This window comes from Ranitomeya imitator, chromosome 3 (assembly GCF_032444005.1).
Source record: "Ranitomeya imitator isolate aRanImi1 chromosome 3, aRanImi1.pri, whole genome shotgun sequence".
NCBI lineage: Eukaryota > Metazoa > Chordata > Amphibia > Anura > Dendrobatidae > Ranitomeya > Ranitomeya imitator.
Genome location: NC_091284.1, coordinates 160,127,141 through 160,154,074, shown reverse-complemented (window position 1 = coordinate 160,154,074; position 26,934 = coordinate 160,127,141). Strand labels below are relative to the sequence as shown.

General features: G+C 41.8%; 1 protein-coding gene across 1 annotated transcript in view; it reads left to right on the top strand.

Annotated features, from left to right (window-relative positions):
• PUDP (pseudouridine 5'-phosphatase) overlaps positions 1 to 26,934 on the top strand; it is a 455,017-nt gene that overhangs the window by 188,119 nt on the left and 239,964 nt on the right. The window contains exon 2 of the mRNA XM_069761573.1: positions 10,779 to 10,997. Within this exon, the coding sequence (XP_069617674.1) occupies positions 10,779 to 10,997 (219 nt within the window). The remainder of the gene's footprint in view (positions 1 to 10,778; positions 10,998 to 26,934) is intronic.

The following is a 26,934-nucleotide window of genomic DNA, read 5'->3' as shown; positions in this document are numbered from 1 at the left end:
TTTTGTAGAAAAAAAGCATATCACAGACATGGCACAAAGCTAAAGTCACTTCAAATGGCAACTTTCTGGCTTTAAGAAATCAAGAACAAAAAATGTGGTAGTCAGTAATGGTTACCGTATTTTTCGGACCATAAGATGCACTTTTTTTCCTCCAAATTTGGAAGGAAAATGTGGGTGCGTCTTATGGTCCGGATGTAACGTGGGGAGGGAGGCAGCGGCGAGTGGGATCCACTGTGATCCCAATCACAGGAGGTAGAAAAATGTCCCCGCTGCCTAGCTGCAGTGCTGGGGAAACCATTAGGTCCCGATGATTAAAATGCAGTGAATATTCATTAATCGCTTCACCACCCACCTGTCAGCTGAGCAGGGAGCAGCAAATGAATACTCCTTCACTTAAACAGGGACACACATAGTTTCCCCAGCACCAGATTCCTGCAGCAGCTGGGGAGATCTGTGTGCCTGGTGGAGCAGGCAGCAGCAGGGGCCAGAGGGGACAAGATCGCCGCATGCCTGCCTGGGCTGTGCTGGATGCTGTGGCATAAGGACCTGTGTAATGTCATGAAATGGGCGGGCTGAAGCATCACATGACAGCACAGAGCCCTCCCTCTTCTGATGTCATCACAGGTCCTTCAGACACCGAACTGGAATCTGCATGCTTCTTCTTATGACCTGTGCTGTGCAAAGGCAAAAAGAGGGAGGACTCTATGGGTTGCTCACAGCCTGAACAACTAAGAAATACTTAAAAGGTTAGTCAATACAACACACTAGAAAGCACTCAACCACTCCTGTGGTGAACCATACCTCCCAGCATGTCATATGATCTGCAGGACAGCCTGGGAGTTATAGTTCTCCTGTTGGTTCTTAAGGCAGCACTCCAGTGTTATTTTTCAGTGCTGGAGTGGTGCTTTAAGTATAATCCCTGTGCCCCTATTCTTATACTCACCCTCCAGCATCTTCATATAGTACTTTACACCACACTGGTCCCGCAGCACCATCTTCAACCGCAGCTTCCAACATAATAACATACTATTATATATCATAACACCACATATAATAATATGTTATTTATTTTATTAAATGTTTTACCACATTTTTCTGATTCAAATATTGTTTTTCCTATTTTCCACCTCTAAAACCTGGGTGCGTCTTATAGTCCGAAAAATACGGTACTTTTTTTTAACCAAGCATAGGGAAAAAATTATGGAATCACTCAATTCTGAGAAAAAAATTATGGAATCATGAAAAACAAACAAAAAACCCTCCAAAACATCACTAGTATTTTGTTGCACCACGTCTGGCTTTTATAACAGCTTGCACTCTCTGAGGCATGGACTTAATGAGTGTCAAACAGTACTCTTCATCAATCTGGCTCCAACTTTCTCTGATTGCTGTTGCCAGATCAGCTTTGCAGGTTGGAGCCTTGTCATGGTCCATTTTATTCAACTTCCACCAAATAATTCCAATTGGATTGATATCTGGACTATTTGAAGGCCATGACATTGACCTTCAAGACACATAGTCTTTTTTCAAGGAATGTTTTCACAGTTTTTGCTCTATGGCATGATGCATTATCATCTTGAAAAATGATTTCACCATCCTCAAACATCCTTTCAATTGATGGGATAAGAAAAGTGTCAACAATATCAACATAAACTTGTGCATTTATTGAAGATGTAATGACAGCCATCTCCCCAGTGCCTTTACCTGATATGCAGCCCCATATCATCAATGACTGTGGAAATGTGCATGTTCTCTTCAGGCAGTTATCTTTATAAATCTCATTGGAACGGCACCAAACATTCCAGCATCATCACCTTGCCCAATGCAGATTAGTGATTCATCACTGAATATGATTTTCATCCAGTCATCCACAGTCCATGAGTGTTTTTTCTTAGTCCATTGTAGCTTTGTTTTTTTTCTGTTTAGGTGTTAATGATGGTTTTTGTTTAGCTTTTCTGTATGTAAATTGTTGTGAATTCTGTTGTCAAGCTCCCTCCTGTGGTCACGAATGGTACTTTGGCTGGTTCTGTCCATGGGGCTGCGGCTTCTGAGTTTCCTTCCACAGGTGACGAGGTTAATTCGTTAGCTGGCTGCTCTATTTAACTCCACTTAGATCATTGCTCCATGCCACCTGTACTGTTATGACCTGGTGGTAAGGACAATAATGGACCTGGTGGTTAAGAGCACACGGAATGACCTGATAGTTACAAATAATATAGGACGAGCTCTGAGACGTGGGAACTCTGCTGACCGCAATCCCTATTCCTATCACACACACTAGAAATAGCCGTGGATTGCTCCTAACGCTCCCTAGGCGCCTCGTCACAGCCTAAGGAACTAGCTAGCCCTGAAGATAGAAAAATAAGCCTACCTTGCCTCAGAGAAATTCCCCAAAGGAAAAGGCAGCCCCCCACATATAATGACTGTGAGTAAAGATGAAAATACAAACAGAGATGAAATAGATTTAGCAAAGTGAGGCCCGACTTACTGAACAGACTGAGGATAGGAAAGGTAACTTTGCGGTCAGCACAAAAAACTACAAAAAGACCACGCAGAGGGTGCAAAAGAGCCTCCCTCTGCATCCCAGAGCTTCCAGCAAGCAAGACAAAAATCAAAATAGCAAGCTGGACAGAAAAATAGCAAACTAAAGAAAAACAAGCAGGAACTTAGCTTCTGCTGGGAAGACAGGTCACAAGAACGATCCAGGAGTGAACTAGACCAATACTGGAACATTGACAGGTGGCATGGAGCAATGATCTAAGTGGAGTTAAATAGAGCAGCCAGCTAACGAATTAACCTCGTCACCTGTGGAAGGAAACTCAGAAGCCGCAGCCCCATGGACAGAAGCAGCCGAAGTACCATTCATGACCACAGGAGGGAGCTTGACAACAGAATTCACAACAGTAAATCCCATTTCCTTTAGGCGGTTTCTTACAATTCGGTCACAGACGTTGACTCCAGTTTCCACCCATTTGTTCCTCATTTGTTTTGTTGTGCATTTCCTGTTTTGGAGACATATTGCTTTAAGTTTCCGGTCTTGACACTTTGATGTCTTCCTTGGTCTACCAGTATGTTTGCCTTTAACAACCTTCCCATGCTGTTTGTATTTGGTCCAGATTTTAAACACAGCTGACTGTGAACAACCAACATCTTTTGCAACATTGAGTGATTTACCTTCTTTTCAGAGTTTGATAATCCTCTCCTTTGTTTCAATTGACATCTCTACTGTTAGAGCCATGATTCATGTCAGTCCACTTGGTGCAACTGCTCTCCAAGGTGTGATCACTCCTTTTTAGATGCAGACTAACGAGCAGATCTAATTTGATGCAGGTGTTATTTTTGGGTATGACAATTTACAGGGTGATTTCATAATTTTTTCCTCAGAATTGAGTGATTCCATAATTTTCCCCCTATGCTTCGTTAAAAAAGTAACCATTACTGACAACCACATTTTTTGTTCTTGATTTCTCTTAGTGTTTCTTAAAGCCAAAAACTTGCCATTTGAAATGACTTCAGTGCCATGTCTGTGATCTGCTTTTTTTTCTACAAAATTAAACAACTGAATGAACATCCTCCAAGGCTGGTGATTCCACAATTTTTGCCAGGGGTTGTATAAGTGGGTCAAAGATTAAGCATCCAACAGAAGTAAGAGGCACCGAGGATCAGACTGGAAGCAGCTGGAAATCTTGGTTTTTTTTTAGCCTTTTGCCATCATTCTACTGTTGAGCCATTTTGCTGCCTGAGATTGTATTGAATTTGGGTTGAGCAAATTACAAAAATATTTGCATTCAGAATACTATTCAATTTCACTCAAATTCGTGCATCTCTAGTCACCAACATTGTAGCAGCATTTGGCAATAAAAAAATAAACTTCTGTATTGAATTACATATTCTTGTGTTGTTGTGTAGATCATATACTTTCTTCCTATATATAGTAAACACATTATGTACAGACAAGATTAAAAAATATATTTTGTAGAGATGAGTGGATAAATTCACTGCAAATCAACTTAGAGTCACATTTCTTGAAACTTGTAAATTTCGGCGAATTTGAACAAATTACCATTCGATTCGCCATTCTTTAATGCTGGTGTCTGGATGCAACAAGCAGAGATCACGAGACAAAAACAGCCAGGTGTTGATATAATGGTATTTTTATGAAACAGTATCTTTTAAACAATTAGTGTTAGTTGATATGCAATTTAACAGTATAGGGAATCACAGCAGGTTTAGAATGAGCAAGAAAATATTTTACTACTTCCTAAAGTTAGTGGTGCACTCATTCTTAAGAGTCAGCACGTGAATTCTCACTCAAAGTTCAGGCCCTAACAGGGGTCACAGGGCTTTCCCGCTAGGCATCAAGTCTCTTCCTGACATGGCTTATTAAAGCCTGTTGAGCCTCCCATGCACTACCGACCCCTTCCAACCTGTAATCCTAGTCCCAGCCAACCCCAGTATTGTAGGTAATAGCTAGAAGTGATGGCCCTGCTCACTCGCACTGTTCCTCCTCTATCGCAGGCATGACAATCCTGTCACAGTTGCCGCATGACTCTTCTCGGCTTGACTATCGGCAGAAGTCTCTCAGGCTCAGGGTATAGAAGACTGGGCCTAAGCTCTTGACAGGCATACTTGGCCTTGTAGGCTTCACCAGCCCAGGGTGCAGATTCTGGCTGTCCAGTGTAAGCGGTACTCTGGGATATCTTCACGGGGATCCAGACCTTGCCAGGTGGTGACCAGCACCTGGGTAGCACAGACTCCTTGCTGAGGTCTGGCACATTGGTCTCAGCTCTCAGCACCCTGAGCCTGAAAAACTTCTGCCGATAGTCAAGCCGAGAAGAGCCATGTGGTGTCTACGACATCACTGAAGGAGAGCTTACTCACTTCCTTTCCAAATCACACCTCACCACCTGTGCACTTGACTCCATCCCTTACCTCCTGCTCCCCAACCTCACAAACACGCTCATTCCAGCCCTGACCCATCTCTTCAACCTATCACTAGCTTCTGGTACCTTCCCCTCTGCCTTTAAATATGCCACCATCACACCTATCCTCAAATAAACTAACCTTGACCCAATTGCTATGCCCAGCTATCGCCCTATGTCACTGCTCAGGTTTGCTTCCAAATTCCTTGAGCGGCATGTCCATGCTCAACGTAACTCCCACATCTCATCTAAATCACTCCTTGACAACCTCCAATCTGACTATCGCCCCACCACTCCACCGATACTGCCCTGACCAAAATCACGAATGACTTACTCACAGCCAAAGTTAATGGACAGTTCTCCATCCTCCTTTTTCTCGACCTGTCCTCGGCCTTCGACACAGTCGACCACTGCCTACTGCTACAGATTCTTTCTTCCCTTGGCATTAAAGACCTTGCCCTGTCCTCTATTGCCTCATACCTTTCTGACTGCACATTTAGCGATTCCCACTCCCAACCTACCTCCTCATCCCGCCTGTTGGAGTCCCTCAAGGCTATGTCCTGGAGCCGCTACTTTTTTCCATGTATACCCTTGGCCTAGGACAACTCATAAAGACCCATTGCTTCCAGTACCACCTGTATGTGGACGACACTCAGATTCACCTCTCTGGCCCAGGTGTCACTTCTCCGCTGTCCAGAATCCTGGAGTGTCTATCAGCCATATACTCCTTTTTCACCTGTCGCTTCCTAAAACTTAATGTAGACAAAACTGAACTCATCATCTTTCCTCCATCTTGTGTATCTCCCCTACCCAACCTTTCTATTATGGTAAACGGCACCACGCTCTGTCCTGCACCTGAAACCTGCTGCCTCGGAGTAACTCTTGCCACCTTCTGTCGCCTCCAACTCAAAATTTTTTTCAGAATCTGTCCCTTCTTCAGCCGTTAATCTACTAAAACTCTTGTGCATGCCCTCATCATCTCCCACCTTGATTACTGCAACACTCTCCTCTGTGGCCACCCCACTAACTCTCTTGAACCACTCCAGTCTGTCCTCAACTCTGCTGCCCGACAAATCCACCTCTCTCCTCACTACTCCCCTGTTTCTCCCCTCTGAAAATCCATCCACTGGCTCCCAGTTCCCAAACAAATCCAGTTCAAACTACAAAAACACTGACCTACAAAGCTATCCACAACCTGTCCCCTCCCTATATCTCTGAACTAATCTTCCAATATCTTCCCTCACATAATCTTCGATCCTCCCAAGACCTCCTACTCTCCTCCACACGTATTTCTTCCTCACACAACCACCTCCAAGATTTCTCCTGAATATCCCACATCCTCTGGAACTCCACACCTCAACACATCTGATTATCCACCACCCTCAGATCCTTCAGACGGAACCTGAATTCCCATCTCTTTAGGAAAGCTTAAAGCCTGCGATAACAATTCTGCTGCCTCACCACCACCCGAGCTGCCGCCTTACTACCACCAGAGCTGCTGCATCGCCGACCTTCTGACTCTTCCCCATTATCTCATAGAATGTAAGTCTGCAAGGACAGAGACCTCTCCCCTCTGTACCAGTCTGTCATCGTAAATTTGTTTGTTTACTGTAAACGATATCTGTAACTTTGTAACTCCTCATGTACAGCACCATGGATTTAATGGTGCTATATAAATAAATAATAATAATAATAATAATAATAACAGCAGTGTCTCTGAAGCACGTCTGCCCCACTTTCTTCCCTGGTGCCAAATCTCCTTGTGGTTGGGTGCACAGGGCTTTTACATCATGGAAATCCTTACTGAGAGTCACCTGATATGGTAAAGCACACATGGTCGTTCCCCCTGTAAATCCCCCTGCACACTTTAGTTATGCTTGATTTTGAATGGCCCGAAGATGGCAGTTTCTCCTCATTAATGGCACATCCTGCACTAATTTTCCAGAGGACTCATGAGTCATGACTTTTGATTGGAATTCGATTGCTGATGATCGCCAAATGAAAAATTTCCTTCAAATTTTAGCACTGTGGTTCAAATTTCAAGATTGCAAAAAAGAAAATACACAGCATCATTTCACATATTGCTGATTACTCATAGAATGGATTAATGACATCAGTCACAATATTCTCCTTAATGCTTTTCATGTATCACATCACATGATCTATCACAATCAATCATGGGGACTCCCTGAACAGTATAATAAATTAGGGCAGAAAAAGCTGCAATTTTAAGATTTTTCAGCCTAGTGCTAGGAGGTCAGAGTGCTCAGCTCAATACCCATAGGGAAATAAAAAGGCCTAATCTGATTGTTGAACAGTAGCGGTATTATATAGCAACATAACGTAAATTAAACAGATGTATAATCTAAATGTTGCGCACATGCCGGACTGCTAAAAACTAGTCGTTACTACATAATGCAACGGGGATATGGAAACCACAGAAAACGGCCATAAGAGAATAACTACGATATGCAAAAAATATTCAAATGCAAAACACGTTAAAATTGTAACAATGACCGGACAAAAATGGAACACAATGGGAAAATGGTGCAGGTCACAAAAAAGTGCTACCATGCAAAAACAAGACATACAGACCGGGAACTGGCTCCCTGATATATATCTGAGATGTTAGTATGGGGGATAGAACAAACGAGCGAGAGTAACTACTACATATGTAGACTATACCTATAAAACTTGCTGCTGTACCCTGGATGGAACTAAATAATAAAATGCAGTCCACAATCAGACCATATTGATACCACACTGGGTTGGAGTGCTAAACTAATGCATATGGAGAGGCAAAAAGTTCTAAATATCCAGGGTAACTTCTATGAAAAAACAGGCTACAAGTGCTCATATATATATAGTACTGGCCATCCCTGGGGCCACTACCCCAACAACAAGGAGAAACAGTGGTGGTAAACCACTAACATTGATGCTAGGAAAACAAGGCTGCCTCAGTGTATATTACCTTGTAAGGGCGGCACTCGGATGTGTCCAGATCCACAGTCTGCACGTCTGCCCGACGCGCGTTTCGGAGAGAAACTCCTTCGTCAGGGTGCATGATTGTTGTATACTACTTCAGCACTAAATATATTGAAAATGGGAGTAGTTTTCAGTGTGTGACAAAAATAACATAATTCAAGTGGTAAGGAGATGCTGGACCTCCAGAGTCATTGTGACTGTGAAATGGTTAATCTATGTTATATTTCAGTACAGCACTTTAACAGTAGCATTTTATGTATTCTTCAAATACTGCAAAATAGGGCAGTTTAGTAAGATGTGATGTTTAATTACTAGATCAGTTCATGTACAGTCATGGCCAAAAGTATTACCACCCCTGCAATTCTGTCAGATAATATTCAGTTTCTTCCTGAAAATGATTGCAATCACAAATTCATTGGTATTACTATCTTCATTTAATTTGTCTTTAATGAAAAAACACAAAAGAGAATGAAGCAAAAAGCAAAACATTGATCATTTCACACAAAACTCCCAAAATGGGCCAGACAAAAGTATTGGCACCCTAAGCCTAATACTTGGTTGCACAACCTTTAGCCAAAATAACTGCGACCAACCACTTCCGGTAACCATCAATGAGTTTCTTACAATGCTCTGCTGGAATTTTAGACCATTCTTCTTTGGCAAACTGCTCCAGGTCCCTGATATTTGAAGGGTGCCTTCTCCAAACTGCCATTTTTAGATCTCTCCACAGGTGTTCTATGGGATTCAGGTCTGGACTCATTGCTGGCCAGCTTAGAAGTCTCCAGTGCTTTCTCTCAAACCATTTTCTAGTGCTTTTTGAAGTGTGTTTTGGGTCATTGTCCTGCTGGAAGACCCATAACCTCTGATGGAGACCCAGCTTTCTCACACTGGGCCCTACATTATGCTGCAAAATTTGTTGGTAGTCTTCAGACTTCATAATGCCATGCACACGGTCAAGCAGTCCAGTGCCAGAGGCAGCAAAGCAACCCAAAACATCAGGTAACCTCCTCCATGTTTGACTGTAGGGACCGTGTTCTTTTCTTTGAATGCCTCTTTTTTTTCCTGTAAACTCTATGTTGATGCCTTTGCCCAAAAGCTCTACTTTTGTCCCATCTGACCAGAGAACATTCTTCCAAAACGTTTTAGGCTTTTTCAGGTAAGTTTTGGCAAACTCCAGCCTGGCTTTTTTATGTCTCGGGGTAAGAAGTGGGGTCTTCCTGGGTCTCCTACCATACAGTCCCTTTTCATTCAGACGCCGACGGATAGTACGGGTTGACACTGTTGTACCCTTGGACTGCAGGACAGCTTGAACTTGTTTGGATGTTAGTCGAGGTTCTTTATCCAACATCCGCACAATCTTGCATTGAAATCTCTTGTCAATTTTTCTTTTCCGTCCACATCTAGGGAGGTTAGCCACAGTGCCATGGGCTTTAAACTTCTTGATGACACTGCGCACGGTAGACACAGGAACCTTCAGGTCTTTGGGGATGGACTTGTAGCCTTGAGATTGCTCATGCTTCCTCACAATTTGGTTTCTCAAGTCCTCAGACAGTTCTTTGGTCTTCTTTCTTTTCTCCATGCTCAATGTGGTACACACAAGGACACAGGACAGAGGTTGAGTAAACTTTAATCCATGTCAACTGGCTGCAAGTGTGATTTAGTTATTGCCAACACCTGTTAGGTGCCACAGGTAAGTTACAGGTGCTGTTAATTACACAAATTAGAGAAGCATCACATGATTTTTTGAAGGGTGCCAATACTTTTGTCCACCCCCTTTTTTATGTTTGGTGTGTAATTATATCCAATTTGGCTTTAGGACAATTCTTTTTGTGTTTTTTCATTTAAGACAAATTAAATAAAGATAATAATACCAAAGAATTTGTGATTGCAATCATTTTCAGGAAGAAAATGAGTATTATCTGACAGAATTGCAGGGGTGTCAATACTTTTGGCCATGACTGTACTATCTATTTATTTTGTCTGGCATTCATTGTTATAATTATTTATTGCTATTTTAGTTGTTTTCAGCTTAATAGGATTTGTCCGTAATGAGTGGATTATGTCAGTCATGTAATTTTTCCGAACACCAGCACTATTGTTTATATGATTTATCAAGACTCTGAGCTTCTATGCAAACCAACACAGGACACAGGACACTTGAGTTTGTCTGAAACACGTAGCTGTTGCTCTTTGCCATGATAGTGCTAATGGCATGTCACATTTAACTAGAGCATGGATTTTGGTTTTTGGATGTTACAATTTTTTTTCATTAAAAAGTGAAGTTCTTATCCATTTTTACTACAATGATTTTGGTACTGCAGGTCCAAATAAACCTTATTTTAACCTAGCATCCACTAGTCAAAAACAGCTGATAACTCATTACAAAACTATAAGATAAGGGGGTATCTATGCGGGGTGTAAAAGAAGCAATTGCACTTGGGCCATGTTGCCTTATGGAGTCTCAAATATTTCTTCATCACATTAAAAGTTATTGGAATTATAAATTGTAGAGAATTAACTGTTTTAATTTATGTTTTCTACGTCATAGGCTTCAAACTATATCTCTGTCATTAAGCTTCTGCCTTGCAAAGTCAAGTCCAGAGAGTTAACTGAAGAGAAACTATTATGATACTCCTCTAAAAACAAAAAATGATGATTGTAGTAGAATTTCAGGGCTGTCTGCAGTTGCTAGTAGAGAGAATATATCTCTGTTACCATCCATTGATCCATACTATTTGACAGTATGGCACTTCTAAATTGTCAATAATGATTGATTACTGGGATTTTATTGTATTTTTTTTTCAAACACAAATTCCCACTGTAACAATACAAGTAATCCATCTTAATGCTTTTACATGCCTTCCTTTACAGATACAGAGCGTCTTTACACGGTGGTTTTTCAAGAAATCTGTGACAAATTTGGAAAAAAATACACTTGGGATGTGAAATCCTTAGTCATGGGGGAAAAGGCATTGCCGGCAGCCCAAATTATCCGTGATGTTCTCGACCTTCCTATTACTGCTGAAGAATTACTGAATGAAAGTCGAATTAAACAGGAGAAGCTTTTTCCAACTGCATCCTTAATGCCAGGTATTGTGAAAATTGTACTGTATGGGTTTTTTAGATGCCTGTTTATTTATGTGGATAATATTAGCAGACAAATCTATTTTCCTTTCAATGTAGCTGTGAAGGCAAGCCTTCTGAAAACATTAGTTTGTAACATATAAGAAAAAATATTATTTAAAGCGGATGTTTTAAAAATTAAAAATGGAGCGAAAAGTAGGGAATATGTTACAAAATAAACCAGGCTATGCCTCTTTTCTGGACAAGATGCAAAAGTGTGTTGAAAACGCATAAATATAGTACAAGCAAAATTGAGAAAAAACAAAAATGTTGTTCTTGCCTGGTCTGGCATCCACTTCAAGTCTCTGTGGCAGCTGGAGCAAAAAAATATTTTGCACTGAGGAGCTTACCCCTTTATAAAAATGTATCTGTCTTTGTTGTATGATTTGAGCATTATTATACAGTCCATAAATAAATTCATGTCAATAGCACCTCTATAAATCCATTTATTGAAATTATTACCAGGCAGCAGTCCATGGGTAACAACCCATCCAGTCCTATCCAGGCATGTCCATAATTAAAGTTACTCGTAATAAACAGAAATGACACAGGAAAAAAGTTTGAAGATAAAGCGGTGCAAAAATCCATGGAAAGTCATGACACCAAATCAAATCTATCAGTAATTAGAAAGCAATCCTGCCACTTTTATTATTTTTCAGTTAGTTCAACTGATGATCTAGAAGAAGGTGTCTCATTTCAAAGATGCCACACAAGAAACTTTGTGTGGCATCTTTGAGGAGTAAAAAACCAATGAGCTGCCTCAACAACTTCACAACATTATTGTTGCAAAATATACTAATAGCATTGGCAGAAGAATTTCTAAACTACTGAAGGTTCCAGTGAGCATTGTTTGGGCGATAGTCCAGAAGTGGAAAGAATGTAATTTCACCATAAACTGGCCATGACCAGATGGTCACCACAAGACTTCAGACAGACGAGTGAAAGATTTATCAGAAAAATTTTCCAAAAGCCAAGGACAACCTGTGCAGAGGTAAAAAAAAAGACCTGGAATCAGCGGGTACAATTGTTTCTAAGAAAACAAAGTAATGCACACAACCTCCATAGCCTGTACACAGATTCATCAAGCAATACTCTATTGCTGAGCCAAAAGCATGTTCAAGAGCGTTTAAAGTTTTCTCAACAACATTTAGACAAGCCTATGAAATACTGGTAGAATATAGTCTGATCAGATAAGACCAAAATTGAACTCTTTGGGTGCCCTAATACAAACCATGTTTGCAGGCCAGAAGGCACTGCATATCATCCCAAAAACACCATACCAACAGTGAAGTTTAGCAAAAGTGGCTGGCTGATATACGACAAACTAACAGGACTGAAGTATATCCACTTTGTGAGAATTAGAATCTCCTTTTTTTTTTCGGGAGACTGAACCAAAACTCAGGCCCAGTGTATATAACAACACAATGTAAGTGAGTGGCAGAACGTGGCTGGAAGATATATGAAAAAATACAAGGACTGTAGTACAATTTCAATCTCCCTACAATGATATCAGGAAAAGTATGGCAGCAGTAAAAAGGACTGCTGCACACAAAAGTGTGGACAAACAAACAAGATAACTGTGCAGAAAGGAGCAGCAGGATTTTTGCTTTTAAAAAAGCAGTTGGTTTGCACAGCAGCGTACAAACAGCAATGCAGCTATCAGGGAGCCTTATAAGGCAAAGAATAGCTAAGGCCTGTATAAAAAAACAGCCCTGTATATACCCTTATGAAAATAGTAGGAGTAGCTATGGAGGATATCCACTAAGTTAAAACATAACCTTTAATAAATGTATATGCATAAAAAACTCGGATCCTAACAAGACACATATATAAACCATACAAACGTGCTCAAGTGAACCAGTGCTCGAGATAAAAAATTGGATCAGTCTTACCAATTTAGACGGACATATAGAAGGAATCCCTCAAAATCCATGAGAGTGGTGGTTCCAGATGTAAACGGCCAAGGGTAGGGAAAGGTACACTGCCACTGTCTTCCCTGTAATCCATTAGAAGAACTCCTGTCCTTACAAGGACAGGCCCCAAGTGTGCCCTGCTATGGGAATCCACCAACCAAAATGTAACCCTAAATGTCTCTCTTCTCCCTACTCGTTTCAACTCCGATGGGGGAGCATCATCAGGGGTCTCACCTAAGCTGCGGACACAGCCAGCATCCTTGACATCTTTAGGGGACCTCCCAGCCACTGCGGGACCCACCTAACACGGACTAATATGGACTGTATGGAATTATTTCTGGACTGTCCTGTTTAGGACTTTTGAGGGGACCCACTGGTACCTCTTCTTTATATAACTCCCCTGATGATGCTCCCCCATCGGAGTTGAAACGCGTAATGAGAAGAGAGACATTTAGGGTTACATTTTGGTTGGTGGACTCCCAGCCTTATAAGGCAGCCTAATAAGCTACAGAGATGATGTACAAAATATAGCCTCCACTGTCCCTGCAAAAAAATGGTGGCGTTGGACAGTGGAAATCGCTACAGCACAAGCAGTTTGGGGGTTAATCTTCCCTCCCTAACTATATCCCTTCTTCTGATGCAGCTGCAGCAACCTCTCCCTATGCTACGATCGGCAGAAGTAAGATGGCGGTCGGCGTGCACGCCCTTTTATAGCTTCTGTGATGCCGCAGAAAGCAAGCCAATCACTGTCATGCCCTTCTCTAAGATGGTGGGGACCGAGACCTATGTCATCACGCTGCCCACACTCTGCGTCCTCCTTCAATGGCTGAAAAAAGGCATTGAAAGCGTCATACGAAATGAGAATTTTGCACGCAGATCGCCGACCTCATGGCCGATCCCACACTAGGATCGGGTCGGGTTTCATGAAACCCAACTTTTCCGAAAGTCTGCGATTTTTGAATTTGTCCGATCCATTTCGCTCAACTCTAGATGTCATTATGATTTGAAAAGAGAAAACACAGTAGTTTGACAATAAATGGCTTCACCCAACCACTAACCTTGAGTGGCGAAAAAGTTTTGGTGTTATCATTCATAGTCTCTGAAAAAAATACCAGAAAGCAAAAATTATGCCAGGATATGTAAACTTTTGAGCTCAGCTGTATATGTTCATTTTGTCTTTGTCCCAGGTTTCACTTGTTTAACCCCTTCACCCCGAAGCCTGTTTTCACCTAAGTGACAGGGCCAATTTTAACAATTCTGACCACTGTCCCTTTATGAGGTTATAACTCTGAAACGCTTCAATGGATCCTGGCAATTCTGACATTGTTTTCTCGTGACATATTGTACTTCATGATAGTGGTAAAATTTATTTGATATTACCTTTGTTTATTTGTGAAAAAAATGGAAATTTGGCAAAAATTTTGAAAATTTTGCAATTTTTAAACTTTGAATTTTTATACCCTTGCATTAGAGACTCATATCGCAAAAATTAGTTAATAAATAACATTTCCCACATGTCTACTTTACATCAGCAACATTTTGGAACCAATTTTTTTTTCGTTAGGGAGTTATAAGGGTTAAAAGTTAAACAGCGATTTCTCATTTTTTCATCAACTTTTATAAAACCATTTTTTGTAGGGACCACATCATATTTGAAGTCACTTTGAGAGGCTTATAGGATTTAAAATACCCAAAAGTGACACCATTCTAAAAACTACACCCCCCGAGGTACTCAAAACCACATTCAAGAAGTTTATTAACCCTTCAGGTGCTTCACAGGAATTAACGGAATGTGGAAGGAAAAAAATAACATTTAACTTTTTTTTCCACATAATGATCTTTTAGCAACATTTTTTTTATTTTCACAAGGGTAAAAGAAGAAAATGGACCACGAAAGTTGTTGTGCAATTCCTTCTGAATACACTGATACCCCATATGTGGGAGAAAACCACTGTCTGGGTGCACGGCAGGGCTCGGAAGGGAAGGAGCGCCTTTTGACTATTTCAAACCAAAATTGGCTGGAATTGAGATCGGACACCATGTCCCGTTTGGAGAGCCCCTGATGTACCTAAAAAGTGGAAAACCGCCACAAGTGACCCCATTTTGGAAACTAGACCCTTCAAGGAACTTATCTAGCTATGTGGTGAGCACATTGAACCCCCAGGTGCTTCACAGAAGTTTAGAACGTAGAGGCGTGAAAATAAAAAATTACATTTTTTCCCCAAAAATGATCTTTTAGCAACAATTTTTTTTATCTTCACAAGTGTAAAAGGAGAAAATGGACCACTAACGTTGTTGACCAATTTATCCTGAATACACTGATACCCCATATGTGGGGGAAAACCACTGTTTGGGCACACGGCAGGGCTCGGAAGGGAAGGAGCGCCATTTGACTTTTACAAACCAAAATTGGCTGGAATTGAGATTGGACACCATGTCCCGTTTGGAGAGCCACTGATGTGCCTAAACAGTGGAAAACCGCCACAAGTGACCCCATTTTGGAAACTAGACCCTTCAAGGAACTTATCTAGCTATGTGGTGAGCACATTGAACCCCCAGGTGCTTCACAAAAGTTTAGAACGTGGAGGCGTAAAAATAAAAATTCACATTTTTCCCCCAAAAATGATCTTTTAACAACAATTTTTTTATCTTCACAAGTGTAAAAGGAGAAAATGGACCACTAAAGTTGTTGACCAATTTATCCTGAATACACTGATACCCCATATGTGGGGGAAAACCACTGTTTGGGCACACGGCAGGGCTCGGAAGGGAAGGAGCGCCATTTGACTTTTACAAACCAAAATTGGCTGGAATTGAGATTGGACACCATGTCCCGTTTGGAGAGCCACTGATGTGCCTAAACAGTGGAAAACCGCCACAAGTGACCCTATTTTGGAAACTAGACCCTTCAAGGAACTTATCTAGCTATGTGGTGAGCACATTGAATCCCCAGGTGCTTCACAAAAGTTTAGAACGTGGAGGCGTAAAAATTAAAAATTCACATTTTTCCCCCAAAAATGATCTTTTAACAACAATTTTTTTTATCTTCACAAGTGTAAAAGGAGAAAATGGACCACTAAAGTTGTTGACCAATTTATCCTGAATACACTGATACCCCATATGTGGGGGAAAACCACTGTTTGGGCACACGGCAGGGCTCGGAAGGGAAGGAGCGCCATTTGACTTTTACAAACCAAAATTGGCTGGAATTGAGATCGGACACCATGTCCCGTTTGGAGAGCCCCTGATGTGCCTAAACAGTGGAAAACCACCACAAGTGACCCCATTTTGGAAACTAGACCCTTCAAGGAACTTATCTAGCTATGTGGTGAGCACATTGAACCCCCAGGTGCTTCACAAAAGTTTAGAACGTAGAGGCGTAAAATAAAAATTCACATTTTTTCCCCAAAAATGATCTTTTAACAACAATTTTTTTATCTTCACAAGTGTAAAAGGAGAAAATGGACCACTAAAGTTGTTGACCAATTTATCCTGAATACACTGACACCCCATATGTGGGGGAAAACCACTGCTTGGGCACACGGCAGGGCTCGGAAGGGAAGGAGCGCCATTTGACTTTTACAAACCAAAATTGGCTGGAATTGAGATCGGACACCATGTCCCGTTTGGAGAGCCCCTGATGTGCCTAAACAGTGGAAAACCGCCACAAGTGACCCCATTTTGGAAACTAGACCCTTCAAGGAACTTATCTAGCTATGTGGTGAGCACATTGAACACCCAGGTGCTTCACAAAAGTTTAGAACGTAGAGGCGTAAAAATAAAAATTCACATTTTTTTCCCAAAAATGATCTTTTAACAACAATTTTTTTATCTTCACAAGTGTAAAAGGAGAAAATGGACCACTAAAGTTGTTGACCAATTTATCCTGAATACACTGATACCCCATATGTGGGGAAAAACCACTGTTTGTGCGCATGGCAGAGCTCGGAAGGGAAGGAGCACCATTTGGAATGCAGACTTAGATGGATTGGTCTGCAGGCGTCACGTTGCATTTGCAGAGCCCCTGATGTGCCTAAACAGTGGAAAACCGCCACAAGTGACCCCATTTTGAAAACTGGACCTCCCAAGGAATTTATTTAGATATGTGGTGAGCACCGTAAACCTCCAAGTGCCTCACTCCACAAGTGACCCCATTTTGAAAACTGGACCTCCCAAGGAATTTATTTAGATATGTGGTGAGCACCGTAAACCTCCAAGTGCCTCACTCCACAAGTGACCCCATTTTGAAAACTGGACCTCCCAAGGAATTTATTTAGATATGTGGTGAGCACCGTAAACCTCCAAGTGCCTCACTCCACAAGTGACCCCATTTTGAAAACTGGACCTCCCAAGGAATTTATTTAGATATGTGGTGAGCACCGTAAACCTCCAAGTGCCTCACTCCACAAGTGACACCATTTTGAAAACTGGACCTCCCAAGGAATTTATTTAGATATGTGGTGAGCACCGTAAACCTCCAAGTGCCTCACTCCACAAGTGACCCTATTTTTAAAACTGGACCTCCCAAGGAATTTATTTAGATATGTGGTGAGCACCGTAAACCTCCAAGTGCCTCACTCCACAAGTGACCCTATTTTTAAAACTGGACCTCCCAAGGAATTTATTTAGATATGTGGTGAGCACCGTAAACCTCCAAGTGCCTCACTCCACAAGTGACCCTATTTTTAAAACTGGACCTCCCAAGGAATTTATTTAGATATGTGGTGAGCACCGTAAACCTCCAAGTGCCTCACTCCACAAGTGACCCTATTTTTAAAACTGGACCTCCCAAGGAATTTATTTAGATATGTGGTGAGCACCGTAAACCTCCAAGTGCCTCACTCCACAAGTGACCCTATTTTTAAAACTGGACCTCCCAAGGAATTTATTTAGATATGTGGTGAGCACCGTAAACCTTCAAGTGCCTCACTCCACAAGTGACCCCATGTTGGAAACTACACAGTGTGTTGTGTCAACAGGGTATAAACTAATTTTTATTAATTTGTGGACGTGTGGTATGCTTTGAAGCAATCCTTAATGCAAAGGCCAGGTTTCTCAGGGCAGGTTTCACAATGGTAAATTGTGTCCTTTCGGATTCCCCTCTTGGAACATACTCTGCACCGTTTTTGTGATCATCCTGTCCTCGCTGTTTGGGGAACCTGTCCTGGGAAATGTTGACCTTGGACAATACGGGCACTATCAGATTCAGAAGTACTGGGACCCTCACCTCCCTGAATGCCAAACATTAGGGCCTTGATGACTACCTCCTGAAACTGAAGGAAGGTCCCCGTATTGCCTGCAGATCGGGACAGCACAAAAGCATTGTACAGTGCCATCTGTACAATGTGCACGGCCAATTTTTTGTACCATACGTAAGCTTTTCGCATGGCACTGTATGGTTGGAGAACCTGATCTGAGAGATCCACACCACCCATGTACCGATTGTAATCCAGGATACAATCTGGCTTTGGGACTTGTGTTGTGGTCCCACGAACAGTGACAAGGGTGCTGTTGTCACGGTGTATGGTGGTCAGGATAAGGACATCCCTTTTGTCCTTATACTTGACCACCAGCATGTTGTCGCTGCATTTGGCTCTGCTTTCCCCTTTTCTTAGCGTTTGCCCAATTAGCGGCTTAGGGAGGCCTCGCTGATTTTTTCGCACGGTGCCACATGCAGCTGTACCTCTGGCAGAGAGGGCCTTGAAGAGTGGGATGCTGGTGTAAAAGTTGTCAATGTAGAGGTGATAACCCTTATCCAGCAGTGGGTGCAGCAATTCCCACACAATTTTCCCACTCACCCCCAGGATGGGGGGGCATTCAGGGGGGTTAATCTGGGTGTCCTTACCCTCGTAGACCCTAAATCTGTGGGTGTACCCTGAGGTACTCTTGCACAGTTTGTACAACTTTATTCCATACCTGGACCTCTTACTGGGCAGGTACTGTCGGAATTTTAGCCTCCCTTTGAAATGAACGAGAGATTCATCAATAGCGATGTCCCTCTGGGGTGTGTACGCCTCAGCAAATTTTCTGCTGAAGTGTTCAACCACTGGACGAATTTTATATAGACGATCAAAGTTTGGATCGTCTCGGGGAGGACACTGCGCATTATCACTGAAATGCAAAAATTTTTGGATCGCTTCAAATCGTGTCCTTTTCATGGCCATGCGGAATACCGGTGTACTGTAGAGAATGTCAGTACTCCAGTATTGCCGAAGCTTTGGCTTTTTGATTAGGCCCATATGCAGCACAATTCCCCAAAATGTCATCATCTCTGCTGCATTTACGGGGGTCCATCTGGCATAAAATGACGTGGGATTTTGGGTGAAAAATTGTTGGGCATACAGGTTCGTCTGGGCCACCATAATATTTATTATTTCATCACTGAAAAAGAATTTGAAGAAATCAATTTCAGTGAGGCCAGTCGTGTCAAACTGGATTCCTGAGCTGCTGCTGAAATCCGGAATGACGGGCTGAAAATTTTCCGGGGGTGCAATCCATACGGGATCGATTGCTGCAGGAGTTGCCTGGGTCCTACGGCGCCTCATTAGGGGTCTTTCCTCACCAGATGAGGAGGAGGATGAGGAGGAGGAGGAGGAGGAGGAGGAATAGAGGAACGTGGGATCTTCCTCACTGGCTGAATCTGTGTCGGACGCAAGGATGGCGTAAGCCTCCTCTGGTGAATAGCGCCTTGTTGACGAATGGGCCATTTTTTTTCCCAAACGCACTAAAAATTAGACGACGCAACTAATTATTCTTTTTACAAAAGAAAAGCGAACGCCACTAACAGTGTGACGTACGCTCCCCTAATGCACTAGAGATTATCCGGCGATAGCAGATTTTTTTTATGCACAAGACGCTACCTCCCTACCTATAAAACTCAGTACGATTTTTTTTTTCTAAAAGATGGTCGGTCGTCACTAACGCTGTGACGCCGGCTACACTAACACGCTACCACTAAACTACTCTGTACAATTTTTTTTTTTCTCTAAAAAAAAAAAAAAAGACCGGTCGTCACGAACGCTGTGACACCAGCTAATCTACGTCTAAGACTACACTGTACTAACTACTATTATATTTTTGTAAAAGAAAAAAAAAAAAATCGGACGTCGCTTAGACTGCGAAGTCCGTTACACTAACTAGCTAAAAAATAAAAGTCCTGTGGCGCAGTCTCTGATCAGCAGCGATACTGATCAGAGCGCTGCGGACACAGGAAGAGCACGAATGCTCTGCGCGGGACGCCGCGCACAGGAAAAAAGCGCAAAAAAGTGCGCAAAAATTGAATTGGAGGGGGGTACTTGAACAGGGATGGAGGGACGTCACCAAACACTGACGCCGGCTACGCTACCTTGTTACGTCTAAAACTACACTGTACTAACTACAATTTTTTTTCTAAAAAAAAAAAAACGGACGTCGCTTAGACTGCAATGTCCGCTACACTAACTAACTAAAAAAAAAAAGTCCTGTGGCGCAGTCTCTGATCAGCAGCGATACTGATAAGAGCGCTGCGGACACAGGAAGAGCACGAATGCTCTGTGCGGGACGCCGCGCACAGGAAAAAAAGCGCAAAAAAGTGCGCAAAAATTTCAATTGGAGGGTGGGGGAGGGAGGGGGTACTGGAACAGGGATGGGGGGATGGGAAAGGGGTGGGGGAGGTGCTGCTGCTGCTGTGATCACAGGAGTCACACAGCAGGCAGATGGCAGCAGAGAGCACACAGCACTGGAGCACAAGCTGGAGCACAAGCTGGAAGCAGGAGATCGCAGGGACGATCGCACTGGCCACCAATGGATTATTTGACTAAGGTGACAGAGGGGCTTAGACCACCGCTCTGCACGCCAAATCTGAGAGAATGATGGCGTGCAGGGCGGTGATCGGTATTTTAAATTAACCCCTTTGGCGCTGATTGGCTAGAAGCTATTGTTCAGCCAATCAGCGCCATAGGGGTTAATCAGGTGAGGTGACGTGGTGATCACCCCACCTACTGTGACAGCTGTGATTGGTGCGACGTCACACAGCATCAATCACAGCCTGTCACATGCTTTTTTTTTTTTTTTTTAAACTTTATTGTCAAATCGCTGTGATTGGCTGGTCAGAATTGACCAGCCAATCACAGCGATCGCTGATGCGGGGGGGCGGTGCAGGCACTCGGGGCTGCGTGCACGGATGGTCTGCTGTCAGGGACAGCAGACACCGGAACCCGATCACCGCGCGGTGCCGCGCGGTGACCGGAAAATGGCGGCGCCGTACTAGTACTGCGGCTGGCACTAATGCAGTGCCGGCAGCGCAGTACTAGTACGGCGCATGGCGCGAAGGGGTTAATGGCCAGTGTGAACATGATCCCATTTTGCATCCATACCAACCTATATCTCAGTTCATTTTTTTTAGCTTACAAACGGACAAGTGTCAAACTTTTAAACAATAACTATCATTTTATGTTTTTATTTCATAAATCAATAGTCCATGTGAAAATAAGCAACTTTGTAATAAATCTTATTAGAGATATTTGCTTCTTTCTCTTCTAAAATTAATTATTCATTATCAAAATTCTCAATTCTGAAGTAAAATCTGACTTAATCAAAGACAGACTTTCCAATAACTGTATTTGTAGCAACTGTCATCTATGTCAATTTTATGTAGAAGGGGGGAGCTAGAGCCAGAGCTGCTCCCTCCTCCTCCCCTCCTATCTAGATAGAATCTGATCAGTCACAGCTGCCATCTCCTATCTCAGTAATGGGAAAGTCTGTCTTCATTGAATACATAATCTCAGAATTCAGAATTTTGATAACTGATCAATTTTGACAGAGATTTATAAAATTATAGTTAAAACTATGGTAACTCTTTAGCCCCTTTATGACCTTGGAAGTATCCATACATCCAAGTTGGCTGATGCCAACTGACCTTGATGTACTAATATGTTATAGCTATTTTGCATGCACAGTGGCTGTGTCACCAGGTATCAGCTGATTCTGAAAGGTGACACCCAGCACTCAGTGCCAAGAGCAGTGCCCACACTGCTCCCGCCACTATATCCATCTAAATACTGCAATTGCGAATGGTTGCTGAATTTAGAAGGCATGCAGAGAGAGCCTAGCTAACTAACTGATCTATCTAACTTGTGTCTGCAGGACTGACAGTTCTAATGCATTGCAATGCAGACTGCAGAAAGTGCTAAATAACATTTAGGAAAACATTTGGGAAAAATGTATTTAAATTTCACCTACTTCTGTGAAGCACCTTGGGGTTCAAGTTGCTCACTATATATCCAGATACATTTATAGAGAGGTCTATTTTCCAAAATGATGTCAATCATAGGGTATTTCTACTGTTTAGGCACATCAGGCGCATTCCAAACGTGATATGGCATCCTCTAGTTACAGTATCCCAGCAAATTTTTGCATTCAAGATATCAGATGGTGCTTCCTCCCTTCCAAGCCCAGCTGTTCCCCAAGACAGTAGTCAGTAGTTTACCCCCACAAATAGGATATCTGTGTACTCAGGATAAATCTTTCCACAAATTTTGGTTTCCATTTTCTATTCGTACCCTTGTGAAAATTACAAATTTGGGGCTAAAATAATTTTTGTGGTAAAAATGTGATTTTTTTTTTTACTTTTATGCCTCTATACATTATAAACTTCTGTGACACACCTGGGGGATCAAGTTGCTCACCACACATCTGGATAAGTTCCCTGAGAGGACTAGTTTCCAAACTCATGTCACTTGTGGGGGGTTCCACTATTTGGGCACAACAAGGCCTCTAATTATTCTAGCAAATTTAACAGTCAAAAAGTCAAATGGTGCTCCTTCCCTTCCGAGCCTTGCCTTGCACCCCGACAGTAGTTTTCTCCCTCATATAGTGTATCGGCATGCTCTTGAGAATTAGCTATACAAATTTTGAGGTCCATTTTTTACTGTTACCCTTTGGAAATAAAAGAAATTGTGTCTAAATAACATTTTTGTTAAAAAAAAGTTAATGTTAAAGGGACTCTGTCACTTGAATTTGGAGGGAACAATTTTCAGCCATAGGGGCGGGGTTTTCTGGTGTTTGATTCACCCTTTCCTTATCCGCTGGCTGCATGCTGGCTGCAACATTGGATTGAAGTTCATTTTCTGTCCTCCATAGTACACGCCTACGCAAGGCAAGATTGCCTTGTGCAGGCATGTACTACGGAGGACAGAGAATGAACTTCAATCCAATATTGCAGCCAGCATGCAGCCAGTGGGTAAGGAAAGGGTGAATCAAACACCCGAAAACCCCGCCCCTATGGCTGAAAATTGTTCCCTCCAAATTCAGGTGACAAGAGTCCCTTTAACTTTTCAAAAATTGTTGTGAAGCGCCTGAAGAAGTATAAAACTACTTAAATGTGGTTTTGAGCACCTTAAGAATATCAGTTGTTTGAATGGTGTCACTTTTGGTCACTTTCTGTCATATAGGCACCTCAAAGTCACTTCAAATGTTACGTGTTCCCTTAAAAAAATGTTTTTGTAAATTTTCTTGGAAAAATGAGAAATTGCTGGTCAACTTTTAACCGTTATATCTTCCAAACAAAAAAAAATTATGTTTCAAAAATTGTGCTGATGTAAAGTAGACATGTGGGAAATGTTATTTGTTAACTATTTTGTGTGACTCTTGTTTAAGGGCATAACATTTAAAAGTTTGAAAATTGCAAACATTTCAAATTTTTTGCCATTTTTAATTTTTTTTGTTGTAATAAACGCAAGTCACATCAAATAAATTTTACCACTGTCATGAAGTACCATGTGTTTTGAAAAAATAGTCTCAGAATCTGTGGGATCCGTTGAAGCCTCCTAGAGTTATTAGCACATAAAGTGACACTGATCAGAATTTTAAAATTTGGTTTGGTCGTGAAGATGCCAACAGACTTGGGGGTAAAGTGGTTAACTAGACCTAATGAATTCTTGCTAATAGTAGCGGAGAATTCACTCATCCACAGTGCCATTCATTTGTCCTTGCAATCAAATATTCAGGGTTTTTTTTTATATTCATATACCAATTTTGTTCTCTTATTGAGCTGTTTTTACAATTGAACTTCATGTAACTGACATCGGAAAATAAAAAAAAATGTCAAAAGGAACAAAGTGCCACAGTATTTTATATCTAGCTAAATTTATTGTAGTATGGTTAACAAAGCATAAATGCTCAGTAATGGACTAAACTTCCTAAGGTTCCATTTTATTCACTTTTTCTAACTTCTGTTTATGTATATTTTTTAAAACGTGCAGTTCACTAGATTTTAACTGACTGAAATGGTATATTGCTATTATAGGCCTGTTAGGTGATTTATAGAAAGAACCCTATCAAAGATAACCACTGCTAAACTTCAGCACCCATGTTGTCTAGAATATCGGCATATATTTAGCTTTCGGAGCCCTAGGCTAACAGTAGATTTGGCCATGGGAAATGGTACTTGTGCCACAGGGTAAAATGTATATATTGGTATCAGATTTTCAGAGAGGAGTGGTAATCCATATGAGAGGCAGCTCAAGTCCACCACAGTGAAAATACATTACATCACTTAATTCTGGCACTTAGAGGACAAGCACCAAGTGTTTATACAGTTCCTTTTTTAACATTTCATGCACTTGTGCTTTGCAATTTTCAGTTTTGTGATGTTCCGATTTCAAGAGGCCTGTTGATGTTCTTCCTCATTGACGTGCTGCAAACAATCTCCCCTCCTTCCTTTTGCCTAATCACACGCATAGTGGTAAATGGGAGTCTGAATGTCCAAGAAAGGAGCCAACAGAGTACCATTCTCAGGGATGAGCACTTTTCTGTGAAGCGCTGAGTTTTACAAATATTGGAAACCTTGCAGTCAGCAAGTTATCTCCTTTCTTGGGGAGAGCATATATTAAGTAATTTTATGGGAACATCTGTAATATAAGATTTAGTGATTTGGGGAAAACCCCATATATTATAAGATTTTACTGAAGATCTGCATTTTAAGAAAATACATTTACAATAGTATACTGTATATAAAACATTGTGAAATTATGGAAATAGCAGGATCAATTGATGAAACACTGGAAACAACACTTTCAAATCATCTCAATTTATTCAGTATGAAATATGAGGGCCACCTGCAGAAATGTGTGTGCTTTAATGCCTTAGCTTTACATCAATGAGGCTATTAATGGTTGTCTGTTGTGAATTCTGCTCTTGGGCTCCCTCCGGTGGTTGTTAGTGGCATTTTGGGAGTTCTGCTCTTTGGCTCCCTCCTGTGGTTTTGAGTGGTATGGCTGCTTCTTTGATTTAGCTTCAGCAGCTGTTTTCACTGATCGTCTTTCTGGCTCGGCTATATTAGTCTGGCCTTATCCCTAATTCAATGCCAGTTGTCAATTGTTCCTGCCTGGAGTCATTGCTCTTAGGACTTTCCTGACACTCTGACCAGTTCATCAAAGCTAAGTCCTTGCTTGTCCTTTTGCGGTTCACTTGTTGTGGACTTATTGTTCAGCACTTTCTTTGTTTTTGTTAATTTGTCCAGCTTTTCAGTATGGATCTATTTAGCTAAGCTGGAAGCTCTGGGCAGCAGAGTTTGCCCTCCACACCTTTAGTCAGGTGTGGAGATTTTTGCATTTCTCTGCGGTGGACTTTTTCTAGTTTTTATTACTGACCGCACAGCGTTCTGTCCTGTACTATTTTCTATCTAGCTAGAAGTGGCCTCCTGTGCTAAATCTTGTTTCATACTACGTATGTCATTTCCTTCTCCTCTCACAGTCATTATTTGTGGGGGGCTAATCTATCCTTTGGGGATTTTCTCTGAGGCAAGATAGTTTTCCTGCTTCTATCTTTAGGGGTAGTTAGCTCTTAGGCTGTGACGAGATGCCTAGGTAGAGTTAGGAGCATTCCACGGCTGCTTCTAGTGTTGTGTTGAGCTTAGGGACTGCGGTCAGTATAGTTGCCACCTGCTCAGAGCTAGACGCATGTCGCTCCTTAATCACCAGATCATAACAGTTGTCTGAGGAATGTTCTGCCACACAATGCAAATTATCAAGATCTGCTGTTGTCAGCTCCCTTTGCATTTGCCAACCAATAATATTCCAGATGTGCTTTATGGGACAGATGCTCAGAGTACTTTGAGCAAGAAATTACCTGGAATGTTCAAATTCAAAACCAATTCTGGGATTCTTTTACATTCCCTCACAAAGTCCTCTTCATGGCTTTGCCCAATCTAATGCTGTCACTGCATCCAAGAAAAATGTTGGACTCATCGCTTAAGAAGACAGTCCTCTATTCCATTCTAAATTGATGCCTTGCACTGCATCATAATAGACTGTGAGAGTGATTGTATAAGGTCAAAAGAACACCTGCAGCTGAACAACTGACTTGTAGCCCAATATCATGCAAACGTCTTCTGATGGTCCGTGGAGACACTGTTTAGTGCCTTTGGCTTGGCATGTTATGGTTAATTTCACTAACAGTATAGAATGGATCACTAATGAGCTTCAAATCTGATGAGACCATGTCACATCTATCTCTCTCTAAAAATTATGGTTTGATGTTGCATGTAGGGAAGCAATACCCCTCTACCCTTCATTGCAGGTAAAATAACAACTTGTCTTTACATTGATTTGGTGGAATCAGTAGTGCGGCCATTTCACTAATGTGTATCAGGTTCCAACACAACAACGCCAAGGTAAATATTGCTAATGCTACTGTGGGTAGGTTGCATGGACAAAATGTGTTACCTTGGCCTGCATAATCTCCTGAATTGTCTCCCATTGAGCATATCAGGGACATTACTGGCAATGGGAGCTGCCAGAGGGGGATCTTGATGATTTGCATGCTCATGTACATTCACAGTGACAAAACATTCCACAGACAACCTCATTGACGTCATGCCAAGGAATTTAAGTGCATGCCTTTCTCATGATATTCTTACTTGATGCTGAATTAAGTTGTTTCTGTTTTTCTTTATTATTTTCATATCATTAACATGTCTGACAATGTTAGGGCTGGTGGAACGCACCGAATAA